At 61.1% G+C, this 12,382-nt stretch overlaps 1 protein-coding gene across 2 annotated transcripts in view; it reads right to left on the bottom strand.

Annotated features, from left to right (window-relative positions):
• The window catches only part of CABLES1 (Cdk5 and Abl enzyme substrate 1), a 117,492-nt gene extending 113,592 nt beyond the window's left edge, over window positions 1–3,900 (bottom strand). Inside the window, exon 1 of one of the 2 annotated variants that reach the window (XM_064170533.1) lies at window positions 3,175–3,900. In XM_064170533.1, coding sequence (XP_064026603.1) covers window positions 3,175–3,674 — 500 coding nt within the window. In that variant the 5' untranslated portion in view covers window positions 3,675–3,900. The remainder of the gene's footprint in view (window positions 1–3,174) is intronic. The other variant, XM_064170534.1, reaches the window with a different exon arrangement.
• Between the last annotated feature and the right edge of the window lie 8,482 nt (window positions 3,901–12,382).

Below are 12,382 nucleotides of genomic sequence, written 5' to 3'. Positions count from 1 at the left end.
GAGCAGGGCTGTTAGAGGACTGGAGAAGCAGCCTGACCAGGTCTCATTAGCTGACTGCCCTTGCCATGGACTGGGGCTGTGCAGCCAGGCTGCCTGCATGCCAGCAGCACAGGACTTGCCCGATGCTGGATTTCCAGGTTTCAAACAAACCCTGTAATTACTGCTGCCTCTGGAGCTCCCCAGCCTCCTCGTGTTACAGACACCAACAGCCTCGGCTGGGAGAGGAAAAACCCACAGAGAGGCAAGTCAGGGGCAAGGGGGGAAATGGCAGGAAGAGGAAGCAAAGATAGAATCATAGAATCAAGCAGGCTGGAAGAGAGCTCCAAGCTCCCCCAGCCCAACCTAGCACCCAGCCCTGCCCAACCAACCAGACCATGGCACTAAGTGCCCCAGCCAGGCTTGGCTGCAACACCTCCAGGCATGGGGACTCCACCACCTCCCTGGGCAGCCCATTCCAATGCCAATCACTCTCTCTGACAACAACTTCCTCCTAACATCCAGCCTCAACCTGCCCTGCCTCAGCTTCAGGCTGGGTCTCCTTCTTCTGTTGCTGGCTGCCTGGCAGCAGAGCCCAACCCCACGTGGCTACAGCCTCCTTGCAGGCAGCTGCAGGCAGCAATGAGCTCTGCCCTCAGCCTCCTCTGCTGCAGGCTGCACACCCCCAGCTCCCTCAGCCTCTCCTCACAGGGCTCTGCTCCAGGCCCCTCCCCAGCCTTGCTGCCCTTCTCCAAACACCTTCCAGCACCTCAACATCTCTCTTCAATTCAGGAGCCCAGAACTGGACACAGCACTCCAGGGGTGGCCTGAGCAGTGCTGAGCACAGGGGCACAAGAACCTCCCTTGTCCTGCTGCCCACACTGCTCCTGAGCCAGCCCAGGATGCCATTGGCTCTGCTGCCCACCTGGAGAGACACAGTTGAGATCTTCAGTGTCCTTCCCAGAACCATGCACAGGACCAAGGTGTGCAAGCAAGGAAAAACAAGGAGGATTTATGGTAGTGTAGGACTCCTGCATGAAAAATAAGCTCACTCACTGGAGGGCTAAGGAGAAGCCATTCTCTTGAAGACTAAGAGGACAGTGCCAAGTGCCTCAGCACCAACAAGCAACAAGTTCAAGAGCAGAAAAGTGACTCCCAAATCATGGCATGTGGGCACCCCTGACTTGCAAAACCACAGCCAGCAGCGTGCAGAACCACGGCACAGGCTAAAGCACACAAGAAGCCTCTGTGAGTCCTGTTGCTGTGCATGGCACAAGGAGAGGGTTGCCACCACAGGAAATTATTGGAGAGGCTGGGAGAAGGAGGGTGGCTGGACTAGATCATCTTCAGAGATCTCTTGCAGTCTCTACCATTCTGTAACCCACCGGCAGGCATTCTAGGTACCATAGATACATGGCCTGGAAGAGACCCTCAGAGGTCATCGTGTCCAACACCCCTGCAGTCAGCAGGGTCACCTCCAACCAGAGCAGGCTGCCCAGGGCCACACAGTGCTAAAGCTAGTGGTGGCAGTCCCCCTGCATTGGCTCTGGGCTGGGAGCTCTCCCTCTCACAAAACGCTCCAGAGTCCCCATAGGAAACGCGAGGAGAGGAGAGGCAGCACCACACTGCCCACCGATGGTGCCGGATGCTGCTGGAGACCAGCAGGCAGCACCACACTGCCCACCGATGGTGTCGGATGCTGCTGGAGACCAGCAGGCAGCACCACACTGCCCACCGATGGTGCCGGATGCTGCTGGAGACCAGCAGGCAGCACCACACTGCCCACCGATGGTGTCGGATGCTGCTGGAGACCAGCAGGCAGCACCACATTGCCCACCGATGGTGCCGGATGCTGCTGGAGACCAGCAGGCAGCACCACATTGCCCACCGATGGTGCCGGATGCTGCTGGAGACCAGCAGGCAGCACCACACTGCCCACCGATGGTGTCGGATGCTGCTGGAGACCAGCAGGCAGCACCACATTGCCCACCGATGGTGCCGGATGCTGCTGGAGACCAGCAGGCAGCACCACACTGCCCACCGATGGTGCCGGATGCTGCTGGAGACCAGCAGGCAGCACCACACTGCCCACCGATGGTGTCGGATGCTGCTGGAGACCAGCAGGCTCTCCCCAAGCACCATGGTCCAGCCCCAGCTCCAGGCCCCTGGCTCTCACTTCTGGCGAGTATGGGGCTCCAGCACAGCCCCTGGAAAGGGGCTCAGGAGAGCCAGCAGGACGATCCAGAGGGAAGAATAAAACCCCAACCAACAACGGGGCAGGCAGCTAAGACAACTCTCTCCCGGAGCGGCTCCAGTTTCCCCAAGCTGGCTGGTTTTGGAAGGGATTTCTTCTGCAGCGATCCACGCTGCATTAGCCTGAGAAGCCCTGGCAACAACATGTGACTCAAAGTCTACCTACTGGTGCGAGGGAGAAGCAGGCAGGGAGTGTGGCGAATGGGGAATGTGGGAGTGGCGAGCAACGTGGGCTCGGGGAGAGCAGACACTTCCTCCGGCTCCTGCCCTGCCGCCTCCCCGTCCCCAGCCCGGTATGCTGGGGCAAGAGGATGGTTCTGTCCCCGCGGATAAATCCATCCCTATCCACCTGCACGTTTTCACATGACGGCACCTCCTGCAGCCGAAAGTCTCAGCTTCCCGAGCTGATGAGATTGCTCTTTTGAGATGAATCTATTAAAAGGTAACAGAGTGCACCTGGAGGCAAGCAGCAGCGCCGAGGCGCAAGCAGCGCCTGTGGATGGAAGCGATCCTTCAGGGGGCTAGAGAGACGCTGCGCCTACACAGCAGAGGTGGCCAAAGAGTGCCTTGCCCTTTGTGGGCTACAGGGCACTTGGCTCCGGGCTGGTTCTCTGCCTGCTGCCTCGTAGCCCTCCAGCACGGCACGGCAAGGGGTGACAGCCGCTCCAGGGCAGCGCTGGGGACCGCAGCCTGCCCTCATGGGCAGAACCAGCTCCCAGCCGCCGCTGCCCCGGCGCAGTGACCGCCGCTGCCCCGGGAAGCTCCTCGGTAGCCGCTGCCGCTGCTCTCCCGGCCGTGCGGCTGCCCAGGACCGCCGGCCCGGCGGAGGGCGGCTCCGCGCCCGGCGCTCCCAGCCCGCGGCTGCCCCCCGCGCTTCCCCAGGGCCGAGCCCGTCCCACCGCGCATCACCTCCGCACCCCGCGCTCCTCCGCCCCGCGGGCTTACCGCGACCGCTGCAGCTCGAAGGCGGAGCCGGCCTGCCCGAGCTCTCCGCCGACCACGACGGAGCCCTGGGGGCTGGTGCGGCCGAAAGCCGCCGGCAGCACCCCGGCCGTGAAGGAGTTGAGGCGCCCGCGGCTGCCCGCCGCCGCGGAGCCCAGGAAGGCGGCGGTCGGCACCTGCACCGCGGCGAAAGCGTCTTCCTCCTCCTCCTCTTCCTCCTCCTCCTGAGCCCGGGGGGACTCGGCGGGCGCCGCCGGGGGGCTGCCCAGCCGCGGAGGCGGCGGGGCCTGGCGGGGCCTGGCGGCAGGGCCGTCGCTGCCCGGCGGCAGGGGCCGCCCGTCGAGGGAGATGCTGGTGAGGAAGGAGAGCGCGGCCTGCCTGCGGCGGGGATCGCTGCGCGCCGGCGGCGGCTGCGGCGGCCCCTTCCTGGGGCAAGGCTCCGGCTGCGGCAGGGGAGCGGCGGCGGGACTGCCGGGGCTGGCGGCGGTGGCGGCCGCCGCCATTGTCGGCCGGCTCCCCCCCCCCCGCCTTCTGCCCTCCTCGCTGGCCGGGCGCTGCCTCTCGCTGCCTCCCCTTTAGGCGGGCGGGCGGCGGGGCATGGGTTCCGCCGGGCGGCCGGGGTGCATGGGGGTGCTACGGGGGGCGCCCCGGGCCGCCGCCGCCCGCCCGCCCCGTATTTGTAGGTGCAGCCGCGCCGCCGAGCGCCCTGCGAAAACACGGCAATCACGTGTGGGCAGCGGCGGCGCAACAAAGCGCGGCCAGCCGCGGGGGAGGCAGCGGGGAGGGTCTCGGCCAGCTCCCTCCTTTCACCCTCTCTCCCTCTTGTTTGGTTGGGTTTTTTTCCCTTTCACCCCCTTCCCTCCTCCTCCTCCTCCTCCTCCTCCTCCTCCTCCTCCTCCTCCTCCTCCTCCTCCTCCTCCTCCTCCTCCTCCTCCTCCTCCTCCTCCTCCTCCCTTCCTGGATGCGTGGGGGCGGGCGGGAGCCGAGGAAGGTGGAGTCTGTGCCCGTAGTACGCGGCACATGGCCCTCGGAGCCTGGCACCGGCAGCACCCTTGTCGTGGGCTGCGGCTCAGCCCGGCCCGCCGCGGCGGCTGGAGGGGCCCCGGGCTGTAGCTGGACCGTGGCAGGCGGCTCCAGCGCTGCCTTTTTGTATTTCCCGGGTGCCGGTGCCCCGGGAGCCGGCGGGAGGGCGGAGGTGTGGCCGGGCAGCCCCCGGGGATGTGCCCGGCAGCTAACGGCGGGTGCCCGGCTGCGGCGGAGCGGGTCTGCTCCAGCCGCCAGCGGGGGTCTGCTGCAGCCTGAGGTGTGCGTGTGGCACATCGCACGGGTTCCCGAAGCAGTAAAGCCACCCCAGCCCTTCGCTCGACCCCCGGCCCCAGCCCTTTTCCTTCCACTCCCTGCCCTTACACCCCCTCTCCAATCCTTTTCCTTCAACCTCTTCCCCAACCCTTTTCCTCCAACTCCCTCCCCAATCCTTTTCCTTCAAGCCCCTACCCAGCCATCGCCTCTGCTCCAGAGAAGGTGCAGGTACTTAGTTTGCCCCCTGCCTGCAGCCCAAACTCCCAGCTCCGTTCCCTGCCATTGCCCCCTGCCTGCAGCCCAAGCTCCCAGCTCTGTTCCCTGCCATTGCCCCCTGCCTGCAGCCCGAGCTCCCAGCTCTGTTCCCTGCCATTGCCCCCTGCCTGCAGCCCAAGCTCCCAGCTCCGTTCCCTGCCATTGCCCCCTGCCTGCAGCCCAAACTCCCAGCTCCGTTCCCTGCCATTGCCCCCTGCCTGCAGCCCAAGCTCCCAGCTCTGTTCCCTGCCATTGCCCCCTGCCTGCAGCCCAAGCTCCGAGCTCTGTTCCCTGCCATTGCCCCCTGCCTGCAGCCCAAGCTCCCAGCTCTGTTCCCTGCCATTGCCCCCTGCCTGCAGCCCAAACTCCCAGCTCCGTTCCCTGCCATTGCCCCCTGCCTGCAGCCCAAGCTCCCAGCTCCGTTCCCTGCCATTGCCCCCTGCCTGCAGCCCAAGCTCCCAGCTCTGTTCCCTGCCATTGGCCCCTGCCTGCAGCCCAAGCTCCCAGCTCTCTTCCCTGCCATTGCCCCCTGCCTGCAGCCCAAGCTCCCAGCTCTGTTCCCTGCCATTGCCACTGTGGTGGCTGTTGTGCAGCTGGCTGCAGGGCTGCAAGCTCTGCTCTGTCCTGCAGCTGCAGCTCAGGAGGGCAAGCAGCCAGTCCCAGCTCAGCATAAAGCTCCTTCCTTTCTCCATCGCTTGGTTTGGTCAGCTCAGTGCCACAAGTGCTGGTGTCCTGTGATGGTGATTTCCTCAACAGCTTGTGTAAGGGTGGGATGGCAGCTAGGGCCTCGCAGCTAACACATGGCTGCTGCGAGATAGCGACGGCTGCCTGCCCCCTAAAGCATCAGAGGGACTCCTTATCTTCCACCGAGGGCTGGCAGGTGATTTGCAGCCCATCCCAAGCTGTCACCGTGACGGTGATGGCCCCTGCGACTTTAGCAAAAGCTTGCTGGTTGGATTTGGATGAAGAAATTCACTGGGAGGACAAACTGGTCGGAGGGAGGAAGCTAACCCTCGTGTTGGAGGAGGCTATGGGCTGGGTTCTGTTCCTCTCACTGGACGGTGGGGGCTGCAGGGGGCCTTGAAAGACCATCCATCAGAACCACCTAGGGCAGGGCACACAGGAACATGTCCAAGCAGGCCTTGAAAGTCTCTAGAGATGGAGATTCCACCACCTCTCTGGGCAGCCTGCTCCAGAGCTCTGCCACTGTCAGAGAAGCTCCTTCTCATGTTTAGACCTTCTTATGTTCAAGTTTATGTCCATTAACTTTTGTCTTATCACTGGGGACAAGAGTTTGCCCCCATCCTCCTGCCCCCCACCCCTTAGTTGTTTGTAAGATGCCCTCAGCCTCCTCCTCTCCAGCCCCAGCTCTCTCAGCCTCTGCTCCAGTCAGAGCTGTTCAGTGCCCTCAGCATCTCAGTGCCCTGGGCTGGACTCTCTCCAGCAGTTCTTTGTCCTTCCTGAGCTGTGGTGCCCAGGACTGGGCACTACTGGAGGTGAGGCCTCACCAGGGCAGAGCAGAGGGTGCTCTCTAGCCTTTCCTCCATGTCATAGAATCATAGAACCAAGCAGGTTGGAGGAGACCTCCAAGCTCACCCAGCCCAACCTAGCACCCAGCCCTGCCCAACCAACCAGACCATGGCACTGAGTGCCCCAGCCAGGCTTGGCTTCAACACCTCCAGCCACGGCCACTCCACCACCTCCCTGGGCAGCCCATTCCAGTGCCAATCACTCTCTCTGGCAAGAAAGTCATTGCTTGAATGTATCTCAGGACTGCCCCTTTGGGCATTCACTGACTTTACAGTTGAGCTCTGTGGCTTTTGTTGGTTTCCAGAGGCTTGGCTCCCAGTGCCACAGAACTTGCACTCTATTTAAGGGGACAAGTCCTTGAGGTGTGTTCCTTATGGACCCTGAGCTGCCCCTACAGTGAGCAAGGGGATAGGAAATGATAGAGGAAAGAGGTGTGTCCCAGATGCCACCTCCTTAGAGAGGTGAGAGGTGTTCTGAGATGGGCATTCTCATTTCAGACTGCTCTCTGAAGGCTGGCACCGACGCTGTCTTTCCTAACAGAGGGCACTGGTGTGCCTGTCCCTGTGGATCACTTGAACCAAAAGTGGGTCATCCAGATACTCAATTTGCCTCCCTAGAGAAGAGCCCAGCTGGTATCTCCCACCTGCTGGGAGGATGCTCTGTACCCCTGAGGGTCCAAAGTGCCCTCCAAATTCTGTTTTAAGGCAGGAAGGTGGAGAAACTGCAGGCCTGCCACCTCCCTCTGATGGGGCAACCAGTGCCCATTTCTGCCCAGAGGCTCCATCTCTCCAGGGGCAACCAGTGAGATGCCTGGCATTGGGGTAACAATGCCCCTGGCTGCCAGGGAGGAGCTCTGTGCTCCTTTTAGGCCAGCATTGCTTTTGGAGGAAGACCTCTGGGCCACCCAGAGAGATGTCACTGACCTTCAAGGCTGGGAGCACCTTCACTGGATGCTGACCTCTCACCCAAGGACATGGTAGACAGGTAGGTGATGAAACCCAGGCCTTCCCCATGGCATCTGAGTAAGGTACACCCTGGGATTGTTTTTCCTCTTGTGTTTCTGAGGGGAAGCAGCCACAGGCTGTATTTTAATCTGGAGCTCAAGAGCTTGCTATGGCAACTGAATCCTGGAACATGCTCTCCAAATCCAGCCTTTCATGCCGGGTAGGGCTGGGGAAGAAGCACCACCCAAAGGCCAGGTGGGACTCCAGAGCTTGGTCTAACGTGGGACAGCTTTGTGGGTGCAGAAGTGTGCACTGCTTCCACAGAATGGCTGCTGTGGTGGAATCAGCCCCTGCTGGGAGCATTATTGTGAGCTCTGGAGCTGCTCTGCAGCTGCCCCAGAGGGGAGCATTCCCCTGCTCCCTGGCCACGTGTGCACACAGATGCTTTTTGGGCACCTGCTGTCTCTCAGATCAGGAATGCTGATGCCAATGGCTGAGCCTAAGGAAGCCTCTGCATCAGAAAGCAGAGCTGGGATCACATGCCAGGCCTTTGCCAGCCTGGTCCTTCAGCTGGGCTCACCCTGGCCCCCAGAGCAGCCTGTGCAGAGTGCACCTCTGTGCTCACCAGCGCAGCCATGCCAGGGGACACAAAGTGATGCCCATGGTCTAAGGTGCACAGAGCTCTGTGCACACAGACTGCCTTCCACAGACCACGGTGAAGGGGGGCTTGGAACATCCCTTCCTGAGCACAAACCTGACTGGGAAAGCCAGACACAAGCATCATGGATCACCGAATGCCAGCCGGGAAGGGACCCCAGGAGCCTCTGTCCAACCTCTCCAGCTCACAGCAGAGCTGAGCTGGGCCAGCTCCCTGCCAGGCTGAGCCTTCACACTGCCCCATGCAGGGCACTCCACTGCTTCTCCTGGGAGATGATTCCAGCCTCTGGCTGCTCCCAGGGGCAAACCTTTCCTCCTGCAGTCCCATGGGGATGTCCCCAGCAGTAGCTTGTCCCCATCACCCCTTGGCTGTGCCATGGCACTGCTCGTACAGAGGGAGCTGCATCCTCCAGCAGCCACGCTCCATGCACTGCTGCACTGTGACAAGGTCTGCCCTGAGCCTTCTCCTCTCCAGGCTGCACCAGCCCAGCTCAGCCTCTCCGCACGGGGCAGGGCTGGCAGCCCTCTGAGCATCCTCCTGGACACTTCCCAGCCTGTGCACAGCTCTGTTTGGTACAGCAGTGCCCAACCCTGCAGGCAGTGCCGCAGGTGTGAGCTGCCCGGCGGTGGGCTCGGAGGGACGATGACTCCTTCGCCTCTGCTGGCGCTGCAGAAGAGAAGCCTGCCTCTCTTCGGCATGAAGTGATGCTATTTTTGCCAGCGAGTGGGGTACCACAGCACGGAGATGACTGGCACGTTAGCAGTGCCAGCTTCTCTAGCCCCATTTACACCTTCAGTAGCAAATGTAAATGCCTGTGCACAGCCTCGGGCAAAAGGGCTTTTGCCAGCTCCTCTCGTCCTTTTGATCTGCGCTTAGCAAAGCTCCGGACGATTACCAGTGCTCTGCAGTCCTGCCTGCTGGAGGGGATGTGAAAATCTTCCTCTGCCTGGCTTGGCCAGTTTTAACTTCTTTGTGTGTGATGAGGAACTGCTGCTCGGCTGGAGGAAACGGCAAAGCTGAGAGGGAAACCGAAGAGATCTATTTGAAAGCTTCCTCTTGTGAGTGTTTTCTCAGTCATTTCCCCCTCTGAGGTCTCTTCCAGCCAACCAGCCCCACTCAGGTGGCCTGCCAGGGTCTGAGAGGGGCTACGAGAAAGCAGGGGAGGGACTTTGTGGGGGGTTGGGTAGTGATTGGACTGGGGGAGAATGGATCCGAGCTGGAGGAGGGCAGATTGAGATTGGATGTTAGGAAGAAGTTCTTCACCAAGAGGATGGTGAGAGCCTGGCACAGGTTGCCCAGGGAGGTGGTGGAAGCCTCATCCCTGGAGGTGTTTCAGGCCAGGCTGGATGTGGCTCTGAGCAACCTGCTCTGGTGTGAGGTGTCCCTGCCCATGGCAGGGGGTTGGTGCTGGCTGCTCCTTGTGGTCCCTCCCAGCCCTGACAGTTTCGTGGTTCTCCAGTGTTTGAATGTCAAGGTGGCAGGCTGACAGAGCAGCTGGATGCCAGGTGATGCCAGGAGTGCTGGAGCATGGTGGCTTGTTCACCCAGTGCACCATGAGCTGAAAGAGAGACTCCTCAGCTGTGGGTGCCTGGAGACAGTGTGAGCTCTGGGGTGCCCACTGCCACGGGGGAGTGGAGCCTCGGCTGGGACTTGTTGATCTGGAGAAGACTGAGAGGGGATCTGATAAATGTTTATAAACACCTGAGGTCTGGGGGTCAGGAGGGGGGCACAGGCTCTGCTCACTGCTCCCTGGGACAGGACAAGCAGCAATGGATGGAAGCTGCAGCACAGGAGGTTCCAGCTCAGCACAAGGGGAACTTCTTGCCTGGAAGGGTCCCAGAGCCCTGGCACAGGCTGCCCAGAGAGGCTGTGGAGTCTCCTTCTCTGGAGCCTTTCCAGCCCTGTCTGGATGTGTTCCTGTGTGCCCTGAGCTGGGCTGTGTGGTCCTGCTCTGACAGGGGGGTTGGACTGGATGATCTCCTTGGGTCCCTTCCAGCCCCTGACATCCTGTGAACCTATGATCTTGGAGAGCCTCCCAGGCTGAAGGCTCCTGCAGCACACAGCTCCAGGAGCTGCTCCTGTTGTGTATTTCATGTTTTCACTCACTGAAGACTGCAGCTGAGTGAGTGTCAGCAGCATTCTCACTCTCTCCAGGCTCCTCATGCTGCCTGTCCTGGGAGCTGGAGGCTTTTCCATCCCTCTGCAAAGTGAGGGACTTGCTCCCAGGAGTGCCTCAGAAGCCTGCAGCCTGTTTTAAAGCGGCCCCCAGGAGATTAAAAACGAGCAGCTGCTGTGCTGAAGAAGGTCCTCACTGCCTCCTCTGCGACCCTCCTGCCCAGGCACTCTGTGCTCGATTCCAGACTGTGCCCAAACGCCGAGGAGCAGCATCAATCACAGCCCTCACCGCATGGAAACCTTGAGCAAGCTCTTCCCAGAGGCCAGCTGCTCTGTGCTGCTGCTTCTCATCTACACCGGGGCTCAAGGAGGCTTCCACGCAGCCAGGACCCTTCTCCATCCTTCTTTTCCAGCAATAGAACAAGGGGACACAGTCTCAAGTTGTGCCAGGGTAGGTCTAGGCTGGATGTTGGGAAGAAGTTCTTCACAGAGAGAGTGATTGGCATTGGAATGGGCTGCCCAGGGAGGTGGTGGAGGCACCGTCCCTGGAGGTGCTCAAGCAAAGCCTGGATGAGGCACTCAGTGCCATGGTCTGGTTGATTGGTTAGGGCTGGGTGCTAGGTTGGACTGGCTGAGCTTGGAGGTCTCTTCCAACCTGGTTGCTTCTATGACTCTATGATTCTATGATTTTCCATGAGGGCTGCTCCACTTGGAGCCTCCTGCCTGCGTTAAGTGACTCTGACCCCGCAGAGGAGGGAATTGCCATGGGCAGCAGAGGGAGGACAGGCAGAGACGAGGGCTGTGTGCTGTACCGGCGCCCACGGCTTGTGTTAGTCGGGCAGGGAGGAGCTCGGTGGCCCCGTTCCCGTTTAGTCACCCCAGCAGCAGCCAGCCACAGCCACATGCCAGCCGCAGCTCCGGCGCGGTCACCTTCCTCCTTTTGTCTTGCTTATCCTGCAGGCTCAGAGGCACGGCAGAGCAGTCCAGCATCAGGCAGCAGAACAGAGCTGGGGGTCGCTGGGGGTCGCTGGGGGTCCTTGAGGGTCCTCGGGGGAGCTGGGAGCACACAGAGCACGCAGCAAACAAACAGCAGCAGCAGCCAGAGCAGAAACCCTCAGAGGCAGCTCAGCTGGAGGGGGAACTTGAGCTACTGAAGCAAGCCAAAAGAGGCAGAACTCAAGTTGGATGTGCAAGCCCTCGGCCCCTGCCCTGGGGATGCATCACACCCGAGGATGGGATCCTTCCCTCCTGCAGCTCCTTGCTTCCCCACGCCCAGACAGGCTGCTCCCTCCTCCACCCTACTTGTGTGCTCTGCACCCACGCTCCAGCAGCTGCCTCCAGTGTGCTCTAGAACTTAGAAGCACAGAATGGGTTGGGTTGGAAGGGACCTTCAAGGTCATTGAGCTCCAACCCCCTGCCAAGAGCAGGGACACTTCCCACCAGCACAGCTTGCTCAGGGCTTCATCCAGCCTGGTCCTGAACACCTCCAGGGAGGTTGTGGAGCACAGAAGCACCCAATGTGATCTTCGATCACATTGGGTGCTTCTGTGCTCCACAACCTCCCTGGGCAACCTGTGCCAGTGTCTCACCACCCTCAACCTGTGCCAGTCTCTCACCACTGCCACTGCACAGAATTTCTTCCTCATCTCCACTCCCAATCTCCTCTCTCCCAGCTCAAAGCCATTGTCCCTCATCCTGTCACTCCCAGCCCTTGTCACAAGTCCCTCCCCAGCTCTCCTGCAGCCCCTTCAGGCACTGGCAGGCTGCTCTAAGGTCTCCCTGCAGCCTTCTCTTCTCCAGGCTGAACAGCTCCAACTCTCCCAGCCTGTCCCCACAGCAGAGCTTCTCCAGCCTTCTGGACACCTTCATGGCCTCCTCTAGTCCCTCTCCAGCAGCTCCAGGTCCTTCTTGTGCTGTGTGCCCCAGAGCTGGAGGCAGTGCTGCAGGTGAGGTCTGAGCAGAGCAGAGCAGAGGGGCAGAATCCCCTCCCTGTGCTGCTGCTCTCCCTGCTCTGGCTGCAGCCAGCACACAGCTGGCTCTGGGCTGCCAGTGACCAGTGCTGGCTGCTGGGCACTTTGGCACCACCTGACACCCCCAAGGCCTTCTGCTCCAGGCTGCTCTTGAGCCACTCCTCACCCAGCCTGGATCTGTGCTTGGGAACAACCTTCCCAGTGCTGTTATGTCTGGAGGCTCTGCATAGGCTCAGCCCCTCCAGCGAATGCAGAGGGCTGAAGTTTGCTCCACGAAGATGCATCCTCACTGGCAGCTTGATCTGCTAGCAGGAGCAAGTCCCCAGCTAGCACAGGCAATCTGTGATTCAAGGGCTTAAAACTGGCCAGAGATAGGCAGGTTTTGGCAGGAAGGGCAACCCTCTCCTCCCTCCCCAGCCCCACCTCAGGGACAGAAGCTG

Source organism: Pogoniulus pusillus, chromosome 34, assembly GCF_015220805.1.
Source record: "Pogoniulus pusillus isolate bPogPus1 chromosome 34, bPogPus1.pri, whole genome shotgun sequence".
NCBI classification, from domain to species: domain Eukaryota; kingdom Metazoa; phylum Chordata; class Aves; order Piciformes; family Lybiidae; genus Pogoniulus; species Pogoniulus pusillus.
This window is presented reverse-complemented; position numbering and strand designations above follow the sequence as displayed.